The sequence below is a fragment of the Ceratotherium simum genome, chromosome 6, assembly GCF_057802395.1.
Source record: "Ceratotherium simum simum isolate JZ-2026a chromosome 6, ASM5780239v1, whole genome shotgun sequence".
NCBI classification, from domain to species: Eukaryota; Metazoa; Chordata; class Mammalia; order Perissodactyla; family Rhinocerotidae; genus Ceratotherium; species Ceratotherium simum.
The window spans coordinates 31,655,536-31,668,307 of NC_141905.1; the positions used below are offsets into that span (position 1 = coordinate 31,655,536).

The window sequence follows — 12,772 nt, forward strand, 5'->3', positions numbered from 1 at the left end:
GCACCAGGCGCCGTACACATGTCTTCTATTCGGACCTCACAACCGCCCTGAACGAGACCTTATCCCCATTTCACGGGTGAGGAAACTGAGGCACTCACGGCAAGTAACTTGCCCAAAGGCCCCGTCAACCTGCAAAAACAGAAACCAGATTAAGAGGCAAAGTGTTTACTTGGGATCAAGAAACTGTAATTCAAGAGACACAGTTTCAGGTAGAAACCCAGATAGTGTCCCACTAGGGAGTGAAATCAGGGGCTTTTAAAGGCAAAGAAGGGAGGTTGTATTACAAAGCATTTTAACTGGAGTTGGAGGCAGAGTTGGCTAAACGTTGATTGACTATTGACTCTATCTTCATAAAGTCCACCATCCTCAGTCTTTGTGATCAGGATGTCCATTCTCCTGCTGACTTCTCAAACAATTGCTTGTTAACAATGGCCATTTTGGCCCAGTCCAAAGGTTTGCCCAGTCCAAGGTTCAAGACAGCAAGGCAGTTTCTCTGGAAAGGCAGCTCCAACTCCATCTAAAATGGCTCTACTACAGTCAATTTTGAGAGCCCACAACTAGCAAGTGGGAGGTCTGTCCGCCTCCCCCACTCCTTGCCTCCTATGAAAAAGACAAGGGACACCGTGTCCGGAAGGACACGAGGTCACAAGACCACATTTATCAAAGGAAACTGGGCCGTGTGAGGACAGGCAGATGTGGAGGTGCTGGTGGGCGCTGCGCTGGGTGGGGCTGCAGTAGACACAGCACCCCAACCCAGAGAGGGCCCAGCCTCGGGAAATGCAGTCCCTCCCGCTGGGGCCACCTCACGTGACGACAGCAAGCCTGGACTAGAAAATAACCGAGTGTAAGACTTCTCGCTCTGTCTCCCACCCTAGAAGCTCAAGTACCAGGGAGTCTGCTTCAAGACGGGCCCCAACGACCTTGGTGACAGAGCCTCTTCCTGGGGGCCCTCCCCCAGCCCTAGGGCTCCCAGCCCGGATCTGCCACTGACCAACTGTACAACCATGTGTGAGCTGCTTTAATCTCTCCAAGCCTCACGTTCGCCATCTGTGAAAAGGGAAAGACATCTATTTTTCTTTGGGGAAAGATGAAATGAGAGGAGGCTCTTAGCATAGGGCTTAGCCTAGGGCGAGACCACAGTAAATTAATTCCAATGGAATCACATGCGCTTTCCACCAGAAACCCGAGTTCTGCTATCACCGAAATATAAGGTAATCATAAGCCTCACCTGGGCCAGGGAGGAGGCTGATTTGGTGGAGATCTGGTCTGTGGATGGAGGTCGTGCTCCTGCACAGATATTCCACCAGGTGGCGCCATGGTACAACATTCACAGCCCTTCAGCCCAACACACCTAGACACTGGGGTCTCCAGGATCTTCCTGCACAAGGGGAACGGGGACTTCTTTAGCCAGTCCAGAGATAAAGAAAGCCTGAGGCGCCATCACTATTAATGGCTTCCTTCAATCTCCTTGATCCAGATCTTCATCAAAAACATGCAGGGGGCAGGAGGGTGGGGGAGGACATTGGCAATGCCAAGCCAGTCAGCAGCAAAGTCCCTTAGGCACCTACTATGGGCAAGGCCCTGTGGCAGGCATCCCAAGTTTTAGATCTGGAAACGGACTTCAAGGAAATCCTGCCTTGCCCCTTTGTTTTCCAGAACGGAAGCGAGGGGGTGGGGGATGGCTCCAGGCTTCCTTGGGGTGCAGTGTCACTCAGGTTTCAGGTGAGGCCCCCATGCCTCCTCGCTGAGCCAGACAAAGCCAGGGGAGAACGGGAAAGGCACCCCATCCAACTGCAAAAGCGACCAAGAAAATCAACCCCGTGTGACTTCCAAGGCTATTTCTGCCTCTACCTCTCCCTGCACACAGGAGCCCCTCCTTGAACGTTCGCCGAACTGACTTAGGACCCAGGACTAAGTTCAAACCACCCAAGGAGCTTCCCTCAGGTCCTGGAGAAGGGGAGACATGTCTGTCAGGGTCCCCACATTTCAGAGAAGCAGCCCCAAGGAGTAGTTCAGGCTCTCAGCTACGAAGACCATCGGGGTCAACCCCCTGTGGTACATATCCCAATACCAAACACTACAGAATGAAGATGCTCTCCATGTACTAATATGAAATGTGTCCAGGATACAGAAAATGTGTCTAATTTTCCAACATTTGTATAAAAAAGAAGATAAAATTAGTATATTTGTGTTTGCTCACATTTGCATAAATAAATTCTGGAAGGATTTTAAAAGACTAAAAATAGTAGCTATGGGATAGAGAGGGGATGGATGGACAGATGGATGGAGACAAGGGGAGGGAGCAAGACTTTATTCCATATACATTTGTATGTTGCTTGATCTTTGAACCACGTGAATGTACTGCCTTTCAAAGACTAAATTTTAAAAATAGCCTGCCTAAGATCAACAATGTTTCCCACAGTTGTGGGATGCTGTTAGCTGGCAGGATGTGAAATGATTTGGGGTGGTGCGCAGGATGACTGTAAACAGTTCACAAACACAGCACTGAATCATATGGTGAGAAAGCCATTCTCTTTTCATTGCTCTTCAGTCTTATGAATCCATCAAGGAGAACGTCTCAGTGAGATGCTAATGGGTCTTTAACATCTCTCTAAATCCTGGTAAACTGCCTTTTTAACAAAGAAAGCAGGCATCAGACTTAGAGCCGTGGCCAACAGCAGCAGCTAGCTAAAATGGAATCATGTTATTTTCTCTACACAGATTTTACTTGTACTAATATCGACTATGAAGGGCAAGTAACACCGGCTTCCCATTTACAATAGTAATATGAGGCTTCCTTTTCAAATAGATTTAAGTAGAATGTGAGTTGATCTAAAGAAAAATATTAAGTAAACCCTAACGCCATTGCTTTGTGAATACGGTATTATCAAGTGCTAACCTTGTGCCAGAAAACGCTCACCGCTTCCCATGAATTAATATACTTGATCATCCTACCCCTGGGAGGTGCAGATTAGGACACAGAGGGGCAGGGAGAGTGAGGACCGGCCCGAGTTCGCTGGTTAACTGGAGACGGAGCTGGGAATTTGAACCCTGGCATCCGGGCCCCCACACAGGAGGGACTAAAGCTGGTGGCCCAGTGAACGGGAGCAGCTCTCCCACCTCCAGCCCAGTTCTCAGCAGTTGCTCAGGCTGCGTGGTGGACGGCTTTATCTTCCTCCTCCCAAGCTCTGGGTCCCTAAAGCCAAATGGCTTCAGCTCTCCCCCAACCTCCAAACCAGAGGGTCAGACACACACACACACACACACACAGGGTCAGACACACACACACACACACACACACACAGGGTCAGACACACACACATACACACACACACAGTCTGCAATTCCACTGAAGTGCTCAGTGGATCTGCTTCTTGAACTCACACACACACACAGGGTCAGACACACACACACACACACACACGCACACACACAGTCTGCAATTCCACTGAAGTGCTCAGTGGATCTGCTTCTTGAACTTTCTCTCACTGCTTTTTTGGGCCCTGGGCGGCAGCATAAGGAGGGGTAAGCTTGGCTTCTCCCACTGTCCTGCCCTGCTGGACAGGCTGCAGGCTTCTCTCTCCATTTAGTTTTGGCAGCAAAGCCCTCCACCACCTCTTCCCCACCCTCACTACCCTGCACGGCCCTTCAGGGACCCAAGCGAGGTAACCGGATTTCTCCCCCTTGTCAGTTTGCAATGAAAATGTCACGTGTTCAGGAATGCAGGGGAGAGGGCATTCAGTGACTGCAGCCCAGAACTGGGAAGCTATTGAGGCCCCCCTGCGGGGCAGCTGTGGTGAGTGTCCTCACACCCACCCTATGCCCTCTGCCCTCACAGAGCTGATCTGATGGTCACACTGGGTCCCGGTAGTGAGGCAGGCTCTACACCCCATCCCTCAGCACTTCTGAGAAGGCTATGGTGAGGCCTGGGAATCTGCATGTGTAACAAGTTTGTAGGAGACTCTGACACGGCCAAAGGTGAAACAGAGGAGAGGTCAAGGGGGTCTTTGGCCTCAGTTGATCCTAGCTCCACCCCCAGCTCGCTGGGGTCCTAGGGCAGGTTATAACTGCTCTACAGTGTGCTCAGCAGAGAAATAAAAGTGACAGTGATCGTACTGACGTCACAAAGTTCTGGTGACAATTAAATGACATAGGGTGCTTACACAGTGTCGCACACAGCACACTCCCAGCAAATTCACCCTGTCTTGACACTCGAGACCTGCAACAAGCCCCTCGACCTCCAGGACACAGAGAAGCAGCTGTATTTCGTCTCTAACGGTTGGGGAGGGAGTGACACTGGTCTTAAAAGCCAGCACTACCCCAGCCAGGGGTCCTAGGCGCCTGGGACACTGTGGCTGCTCTGGGCTGAGGCCCATGGCACAGGAGCTGTGGTCTGAGGTGCAGCATCAATGCAGGTGGTGCGGGGGCTGTGTAGTCGCTCCTTCCAGAGCTCTCTGTCCATTTCTCTGACCCACCATATCCAGGGTGGTCCCGAGGCTCCGAGAGGCAGGAGGGACCAAGACCATCATCCCTTCTTAGAGCCGAGGGACAAGGCACAAGTGTCCAAGGTCACGGACCCACAAAGCAGAGCAGGGCCTGCAAACAGACGGGCTTCCTCTAGGGCCCGGCTGGCCAGGGTGGGGACAGGCTCCTCTGTCCTCAAAGTCAGGCGTCCGAGGGCAGAGGCTCTGACCACCACCCCAGGGCTGCTTTCTCAACTCGCAGAGCTGGAGAGTCCCCAGTCAGGGAGCCCAACCCCTGCCTCTGCCAAAAGGCTGGGTTCAGGTCCCAGGCCCAGGGGGACGCGGAGCCAAGGGCTCCCCGGGGAGCTGGGAAAACCAGAGCCGCCACTGTGCCATCTCAGGCCTGGTGTCTCTTCTGGGGAGACAGAAATGTGGCCCCACCCGCAGGCCAGCTAGAGGGCAGGGGAGGTTGAGCTTGGAGAGAGGAGTCTGGAACTCCTGGAAGGAAGGACCCAGGAGGCCGGTAGTCCCCAGAGATGGAGAGGGAACAGTCAGACCCCGGCAGCTCCAACCAGGGAGTCAAAATGACCCCACCAGGGGAGGGGGGCCTCCCCTTCCAGCCCCACAGAGGTGGCGGAAGCATGGTGAGATCTGAGGTGGGGGATGGGGAGCGGCTCTCCCCGAGGCAGCCAGGCCACAAATCCAACCTGACAGGGAGACACAGGACTTCGGGGATTAGCCCTGGAGATTAGCAGAAACCTCCCCTGAAAACCACCCTCAAGACAGCCCCGTCTGGGGGGTCCTGTCATGCAGTAGGCAGGGCAGGGGGGTGGGCAGAGGAGGAAGGGCCCACCCTCCTCAGCGACCTCCAACTAGGATGCCCATCAGGCCAAGGCGGCCCTCAGCCTCACAGAGGCCCATCTGGGTCTGCATCTGGCTTCTGGGAGCATCGAGCCTCCAGCTGCTCAGAACACGCTGGCACCACGGTGTCTCAGCGCACAGGTGAGAGCCTCCCTTTAGGGCATTCCTACAGGAGGCGGAGACGCAGCCTGGATGGCTGTGAGCCACACACACCGCACAACCCCAGGGGGCGCCTTCCCTCAGCACGTGGCCTCTGCCTGCGGGCCAGGCCGGCCCACACACTTCCAGACCCCGGACTTGGAGAGGTGGGGCAGAGCAGGGGTTAGCGAGGGGCACAGGGAAGGTGGTTAAGGAAAGTAGGGTCAAGAGGTGCACCTCTGGGCCCCCAGCTCAATTCAACCAGAGCAGCTCTATTGGGTCAGTGTCTGTGTTGGAGCTCAATCAATGAACGGGACAGAAATGGCAGGCAACTCTTTCTCAAACAACTCATTTCGAGCCCCCAACACCTTCCCTTAGGCTAACCAGTCTATGCAGAGGCACTTCTGCCCACGTGTGGTCACTGCTGTCCAAGATCCTCCCCTCGCACCCCACCCCCCCGCCACCGCCCCGGCCGGCCCCGTGCCTGCCTGAAGTGAGCCGCAGGCCCCTCTCCTCCCCCAGTGTCCTTCTAGTCAGGAGCCGGGAGGACAGCCCTGCTCTCTCCGGCCTTCTCTAAAGTACCCTCAATTCTCCTCAAAGGGCTCAGGCTTTGGGAATTCTAGAAATGAATTCTAGAAAAAGACACAGCTGTCAGCCCTGAATCTGGGGACTCAGACTCATACCCCTTTAAAGGTATTTATATATAGGGGTCCACTTAAGATTTACTTCTTCAGAGACTCCCACAGCTTTGCAAGGGGAAAAAGAAAGGGAAAACCCAGCCCAAGACACAAGCTGGGGAGCAGTTTGGGGAAAGGGGGATGCTGTGCGGAAACATCCCCTCCCGTTATGGCTTTGGGCTGGAGCCACAGGAGCTTAGGTCCTGGACAAGCAGGTGGGCAGACATATCAGGGCAGAAGGAGATGCCACAGGGAACTGCCAGGACACCAGCCAGGCCTGGACACTATCCCCTCTTGCCCAGGCCCCAGAGGAGCCACTGGGAACCAGAGCCCCCCTTCCCTATCTGTGACCACCCCCCACACCAAGAGCCCATCACCCTCCCCTCTATATGCCCACCATAAAGGGAATACATGTTCCAACAGCCATTAGGAACTAGACACAGAAAACACTGAGAAAGGAGTCTTGTTCCGACACCACAAGGCTCCCCCAGGAACGTCTGTGATCAAGGCCGCCGCCCCCTCCAGGGCAGCAGTGGGCAGGGGCCGGGAGAGCGGGTTCTGTTCCTGGCAGCACAGGCAGGCTCTCAGAACGAGGGATGGAATGAATCTTCACCTGCATCTCCCCCGTCCTGTCCCACATACACCCCTCAATTGCTCCCCCAACACTGGCCTTCAGGAAGCACCTCCAAATCCTGTCTTCTTCCCTCAAACCACCAAACCCAGAAGGATCCTGAGAAAAGCATGAGAAATCTGGGCCCTGGGCAGGGGAAGTCCTCCAGCTCACCCAGCCTCTCTCTGACCTTTAACCCTCAGCCCACTGTGGGCCCAGAGTCCTCAGGCATCCAGTGTCACTCCAGACCGCAGCAGGGCCCCCACACATACCCAGTGCTCACCGGCCAAAACCCAAGGCCTCCATCATGGAAAGCAGCGCACCCTCACCCCACATGCACTGAGTAGTCAGCACCAGGACCCCCACTTGCTACGGAGAGTGCGCCACAGCCAGGGGCTGCGAGAGCCTCGGGAGGCTGAACAGCCTCTGGTCAGGGCCCCTGGGCCAGGGAGACCTCGACCTGCACCCCAGCTGTCCTGACCACAGCCTCACTGGCCATTCTGGCTAGAGGACCCCTCCCCACAGGGCCGACCCTCAAGTCCAGCATCTCAGAGCGAGCCTATGTTATCCACGCATCAGACAAGGGGCCCAAGTCCAGGCTTCACCAGGACCCACCTGACTCCAACTCCTGCAGCCTACAGAGAAAAGCTTAAAAACCACCCTCTGAGGTCAAATGCCCACCTCGACCCTGTTCCCCACACCGAGTCACTCCCAGACCCCCTTCACCACGCCCACATGCAGCTGTCCAGTGATTTACAAATGCCTTTACATGGACTCGTTTTTCCTCAAATTTATTTATTGAAAACTCCACCACATAGAATGCCAGTACCACTTGTCACAAATAAAAGGTAGCCAATAAAAATATACCACTAAAACAGAACAGTGCTACAAAAGTCTGGAGACTTCTCCCACCTGCCCTAAGCCCGAGGCCTGCCCCTAGTAACAGGGGAAGTCAGCACGTGTTCCAGAGGCAGGAGAACGTTTTGGCACCAAGCTGAGACTTTCTTCTTGGCATAAAAGGATTGGAAAAGAATTGGAAAGGGAATCGCTCTGTTGCTCCGACTTTGTGCTTAATGCAGGCCCGATACTACTGAAAAACATCTCAAGGGAATGGGTATCCACCCGATACTTTCAGAATGCTGGACTACAGGCTTCCTTTGCCTCATGCTTAACACAACGTGGAAACACACCGTGGCCCCATCTCTGAGCACACGTTCAAGGCATCATCAGATCCCCTCCCCGTGTGCCTGCTCTCACACCAAGGCAGTAACTCCCTCTCCCACACGCCTGCCCCACCAGCCCCCAGAGGTCACCGCTGACTCAGGTGGGACACCAGGTAGACAAGGCCCACCAGCAGGAGTCCACGAACGCCGAGCATCATGAGCAGGAAGAGGAGCAGGATGGAGGTCACCGGCTCCACGGCGTGGTTGCCGAGATGCCACTGGGGGAAGCCCATGTTCACCAGCTGCCGGTTGAGGTCATTGAAGGGGGACTGAGCAGCACCCAGCCTGGCTCCTGCCTGCTGCAGGCGGGGGCCGGGACCCCCCAGGGGGGCACCCTGGCCCCTATTGAGAAAGCTCTGGAAGGTGAAGACAGAGAGAGACGAATGAATCCAGAGAAAGCTTCCCTGGAGTTGAGGCACCAGGCAGGAGGGAACTCTCTGGGCTGGGCCCTGCCCCCTAAAGCCCCCCAGGACCACATCCTCCTTTCTCAGCAAGCCCCAGATGCCCCCCACAGGAACCCCAATCACCAAGCCACAAGCCCTCAGAGCAGAGAAAATGCCAGTCTGTATTCCCCCAGTCATGCCAGGGAGAAGTGCCCAGGACAGAGAATAGACGAAGGGGGCAAGGAGGGTTGGACTCCAGGGCCCAGCTTTGGGGCAGACATCTTTAACACTCCTTACGCCTTCCTTTAAAATCATCACTGTGTGGCCATCTCCTCCACGGGCTCATCTCCTCCACTTAGTCTCCAGCTTCTCTCTCACCCAACAGACTCTTAAAGAGGCTGGCTCCAGTGGGGGTTGCTAACCAGGTTAAGGGGGAAAGAGCTCTTGGGTTTGAAGTCTGGGAAGGCTGCCCGGAGGAGGGAGAGCTGGGGAGGCAGGGGGCTGGGCAATAAATCTACTGCAGTTTTCCCCAAGTCTTGACCCCCCTTTGCTCCCCAGCCTGGCTTTCCGCAAAAATAGCTTCAGGCTAGAGAAGGTTCATGACCAGCAAGAGAGCTTCCAGGAGCTGAGGAGTAACTAGTACAGAGGATGGGAGGCCAGCTGCTCGCCCTCCACAGGGGCTGGGCGCCTACCTGTCGAGGGGTGCTACTGCGTGGCGGGGCAGTGGTCCTCACGCGAGGGTCGTCATCCGGCACGATTTCCCCATTGGCCAAGATCCGCACCATCCTCCCAAGAGCTGTGGGTCCCTGCTGGGCTGCTCCCTTCCCCAGACTTCAAAAAGCCTGAAGGAGACAATTTTCCAGAGATAAAGAGATGCTTGCTTTCTGTGGGAAAAAGTGCAATTCTGGGTGCTCACATTGGTGACCCACGCTGAGCAGGGTCACCTGACTAATGAAAAGGAAAGAAATAAATGCAAGTTGATTGCCAGACAAAAACTTTTCAGACAGTGAGTCTACTGGGGAAACTATCAAAAGGATCCTCGGAAAAGGAAGTTGCCTCATTAACCCACGGCCAGCACCGACAGGGACGAGTACCCTGCTGTGGCCCAGGCACTGTGGCAAGTCCTCCCAGGCTCATCTCACTCAGGCCTCCCAACACTCCTCCGAGGTACGTATAGCTAGACCCAGAGAGGTTTAATCAGCTTGCCCCGACCATTCATCTATGGGCAGCAAAGGAAGAACTTGAAGCCAGGAACTCTGGCCATAGGGCCCTCTCTGGATACTAAACAGGGAGCCCACGGCACCAGGATCCACCGCGTCTCAATTTCCCTTCCGTTAAAAAAGGGTCCAGTGTGCTGGTCCCTACTAGGGAGTAAATGCCAAGGATCTGGGCCTTCTCCCCCCAGGAGAGATCCAGGCCCACTTCAGAGCTACCTTAGATCCGCTGCCTGGCAGCAGACCACCCCGGCGGCCACACAGCCCCCAGCGCTGACAGGAGAGCAGTCCCTTCCCGCAGAGGGCACGCCCCTCACCTGTCCCTCACCTCCCGGGTAACATCAGCCCATTTGCTAACAGGAAGGCAGGGCCCAGCCTTCCCAAAATATGGGATGGGGGACGCTGCTGTGGCTCTGGAGAGCCCCACTCCGCAGACCCCCAGGGTGCCCACGGGCTGGAGGTGGGGGTGGCGGTCCTTCCACGCCTCTCCCCAAGTCTGTGTAAAGGCCATTTTTTCTCAGGAGATGAGCCCCAGTTTTTATCTAAATTCTCAAAAGCACTCGTGACACACACACCAAAAGGATTACGAGCCCTGTTCTCTTGCCCGTGGCCAGGAGCCTAGGACAGGCGGGTCCTCTTTTGAAGCTGGGCCCCTGGAGGAGGCCAAGGGGGTCGTGGTCCTCCCGCCCCCGTCGGGTGGGCTGAGGGCGCGCCGGGCCCCGACACCTGACTATGGGGGAGGGGGCGTGCTGCCCGCAGGAGCGGCCGCGGGATCCATGGAAGGGGCGCTGCCCAGGCCGCCAAGCCCAGCTCCGAGCCCAGGCCCAGGGGAGGGGAAGGATGCGCGCCCGCTCCCCCGCGCCCCGGGCCCGCACACCCACCTGCGGGCGCGGCTCCCGGGCCTCGGCGGCGTCCACTCCCCGGGCCTCCCGAGCCGCTTCCTCCCACCTGACCTCACAGGAAGCGCGCGCCGCAGCGCCACGGCCCAGGCGGCGGCGCCGCAGCCCCCTCTGTAGGCCTCCGGGGGAACTGCAGCTGCCGGGCCGGGGGCGGCGCCGGGCGAGGAGGGGGACCAGAGGGGAGGGAGGGAGGAGGGAGAAAAGAGGATGGGGTGGAAACAGACAAGTGCCGACGGCGGCGAGAGAAGAGGAAGAGGAGGGAAGGGAAGCGGAGCCCACGGAGGAAAAACCCAGGGGATGGGGCACCCCTGGCCGGGGAGGAAGGGCGGGCACAGGTTCAGCCCACCCGTATTGGTTTGCTGAGCCGGCTCCGTGGATGCTCCTTGAGCTCCAACTCCAGCGGAGAAGATGAGGCAGGAACCACAGGGCAGGGGCAACTAACTGCAACGTGAGGGAAGGCAGTGTTCCTGGAGGAGGCGGCCTTTGAGCTGGGAACAGGAGTTTGCCTGCTAGGCAAATAGGGAAGGGCTCTCCTGGCAAAGGGAAACCCCCTGGCAAAAGAGTGAACAATCAACCTCTGCCTCTTTCCTGATGTTTTCACCCACCTCCGCCCCCCCCCCCCCCGCCTTTTCATAAGCTGTTCCCTGTGGACCTGTTCACAGCGGGAGAGAAGGAGCTCTGCCTCCCACAGTCTGGGTTCAGGTTTCAGACGGGCAGTTCCTGAGCGGCTCAGCGTCCTCATCTGCAAAATGGAGCAAGTCACAGCGCCTACCTCACAGGTTGTGGTGAAGCTGAAATCTGCGAGTCCCTGGCACACGGCGAGTGTTGATAAATGTCCGTTATGATTATCAATCAACAGATGCTCCCGGGAGAGGAAGGTATTTATCGAGCTATATAAGGACCCAGCTGCCCGCTGGCCCCTGGGTGGGGGCAACGGAAAGAATGAGACTCAGACCTTGCCTCAGGGGCCCATCGTCTGCCACCAGGGTTTAATTATTTGATTATGAACCTTATCAGTAAAAAACGTTGAGTGGGTCCCCCTGAGATCTGTATCTTATTTGTGCATTATTTATTTGTTTATAAATTATACATGTGTACTGTGAGAGCAGATTGGCATATCCACATAAAAGTTGGCAGCTAGAGCCAGCCTGATTTTGAATCATGGCTGCATTTCTAGCCCCACAACATCTTGGGTCTGTGGAAGGGCCCTAAGACGTAAACCCAGCCCTAGGTGTACGAGCTTGAGAGGAGGCTAAGCTGCTGTAACAATAAGTCAAATATGCGGTGATTCAAGCAAGCAGATGGGCAGTCCAGGCCAGGCGGGCGGCTCTGCCTCACAGGACCAGCTGCGGACACACTCCTTCCATCTCACTGTCCCCTACACCCTAGGATGCAGCCTTATCTGCATGGTCGAAGCCGCTCACCAGCTTTGCCATGTGCAGCCCATGGAAAGGAGGGAGAGGAAGAAATGGAGGCCTGACGATTTCTTTTAGAGAAAGCATTATGGATGTAGCACACGTGACTCCCCTCATATTCCACTGGCAAGAACACATCACATGGCTATAGGGCAGCCGGAAAATGAAGACTGTATTCTGGGCAGTCAAGTGCCCTCCTAAATATTTGCAGATATGTTACTGTTATGGACTGAATGGTTGTGTCCCTCCCAAAATTCATGCGTTGAAGCCCTAACCCCCAATGTGATGATATTAGGAGATGGGGCCTTTGGGAGGTGATTAGGTTTAGATGAGGGTGGAGCCCCCATGATGGGATTAGTGCCCTGATAAGAAGAGGAAGAGACAGCAGAGCTTCCTCTCTCAGCAGTGTGAGGACACAACAGGAAGATAGCCTTCTGCAAGCCAGGGAGAGAGCTCTCACCAGGAATGGAATCGGCCAGCACCTTGATCTCGGATATCCCATCCTCCAGAACTGTGAGAAATAAATTTCTGTTGTTTAAGCCACCCAGTCTATTGTATTTTTTTACAGCAGCCCAAGCAGACACAGACAATTACCATAACATAAAGGGAGAACCCCCCTTCAGACACAACACTCCCTTTCCTCACTGAGGCCTGAACCAGACTGTTTGTTTACAATTACACCAAAATGCCAGAATGCAAACAGGGGACCTGGGAGCCTTCAGTCACTCCCTACCACTCAAAGCTAAGTTACAAAGAAACATACAAGCTAAGTAAAAAGGAGCACTTGCTATGCAAAGACCAGGCTCTAAGAATGTGGGAGGAAAAAAACGTTATCTTTGTGCTTGCATAAAAATCTTTGTTTATGCTTGCTTGCTGATTGCCAGCCTCA

The 12,772-nt window shown here is 55.3% G+C and overlaps 1 protein-coding gene across 3 annotated transcripts; it reads right to left on the reverse strand.

Moving 5' to 3' along the window:
* Nucleotides 1–7,524: 7,524 nt before the first annotated feature.
* FAM241B (family with sequence similarity 241 member B) lies at nt 7,525–10,836 on the reverse strand. Of its 3 annotated transcripts, none has more exons than XM_087432099.1 (3): nt 10,815–10,836; nt 9,048–9,197; nt 7,525–8,328 (listed from the first exon to the last, which is right to left on the reverse strand). In XM_087432099.1, the coding sequence occupies exons 2-3, from the start codon at nt 9,138–9,140 to the stop codon at nt 8,059–8,061; spliced, it is 363 nt and encodes a 120-aa protein (XP_087288225.1). In that variant the 5' UTR covers nt 9,141–9,197; nt 10,815–10,836; the 3' UTR covers nt 7,525–8,058. The 3 variants fall into 3 exon arrangements, with proteins under 3 accessions (XP_087288225.1, XP_004427092.1, XP_087288224.1); XM_004427035.3 differs by lacking the exon at nt 10,815–10,836 and adding an exon at nt 10,451–10,535; XM_087432098.1 differs by lacking the exon at nt 10,815–10,836 and adding an exon at nt 10,145–10,299.
* Nucleotides 10,837–12,772: the final 1,936 nt, after the last annotated feature.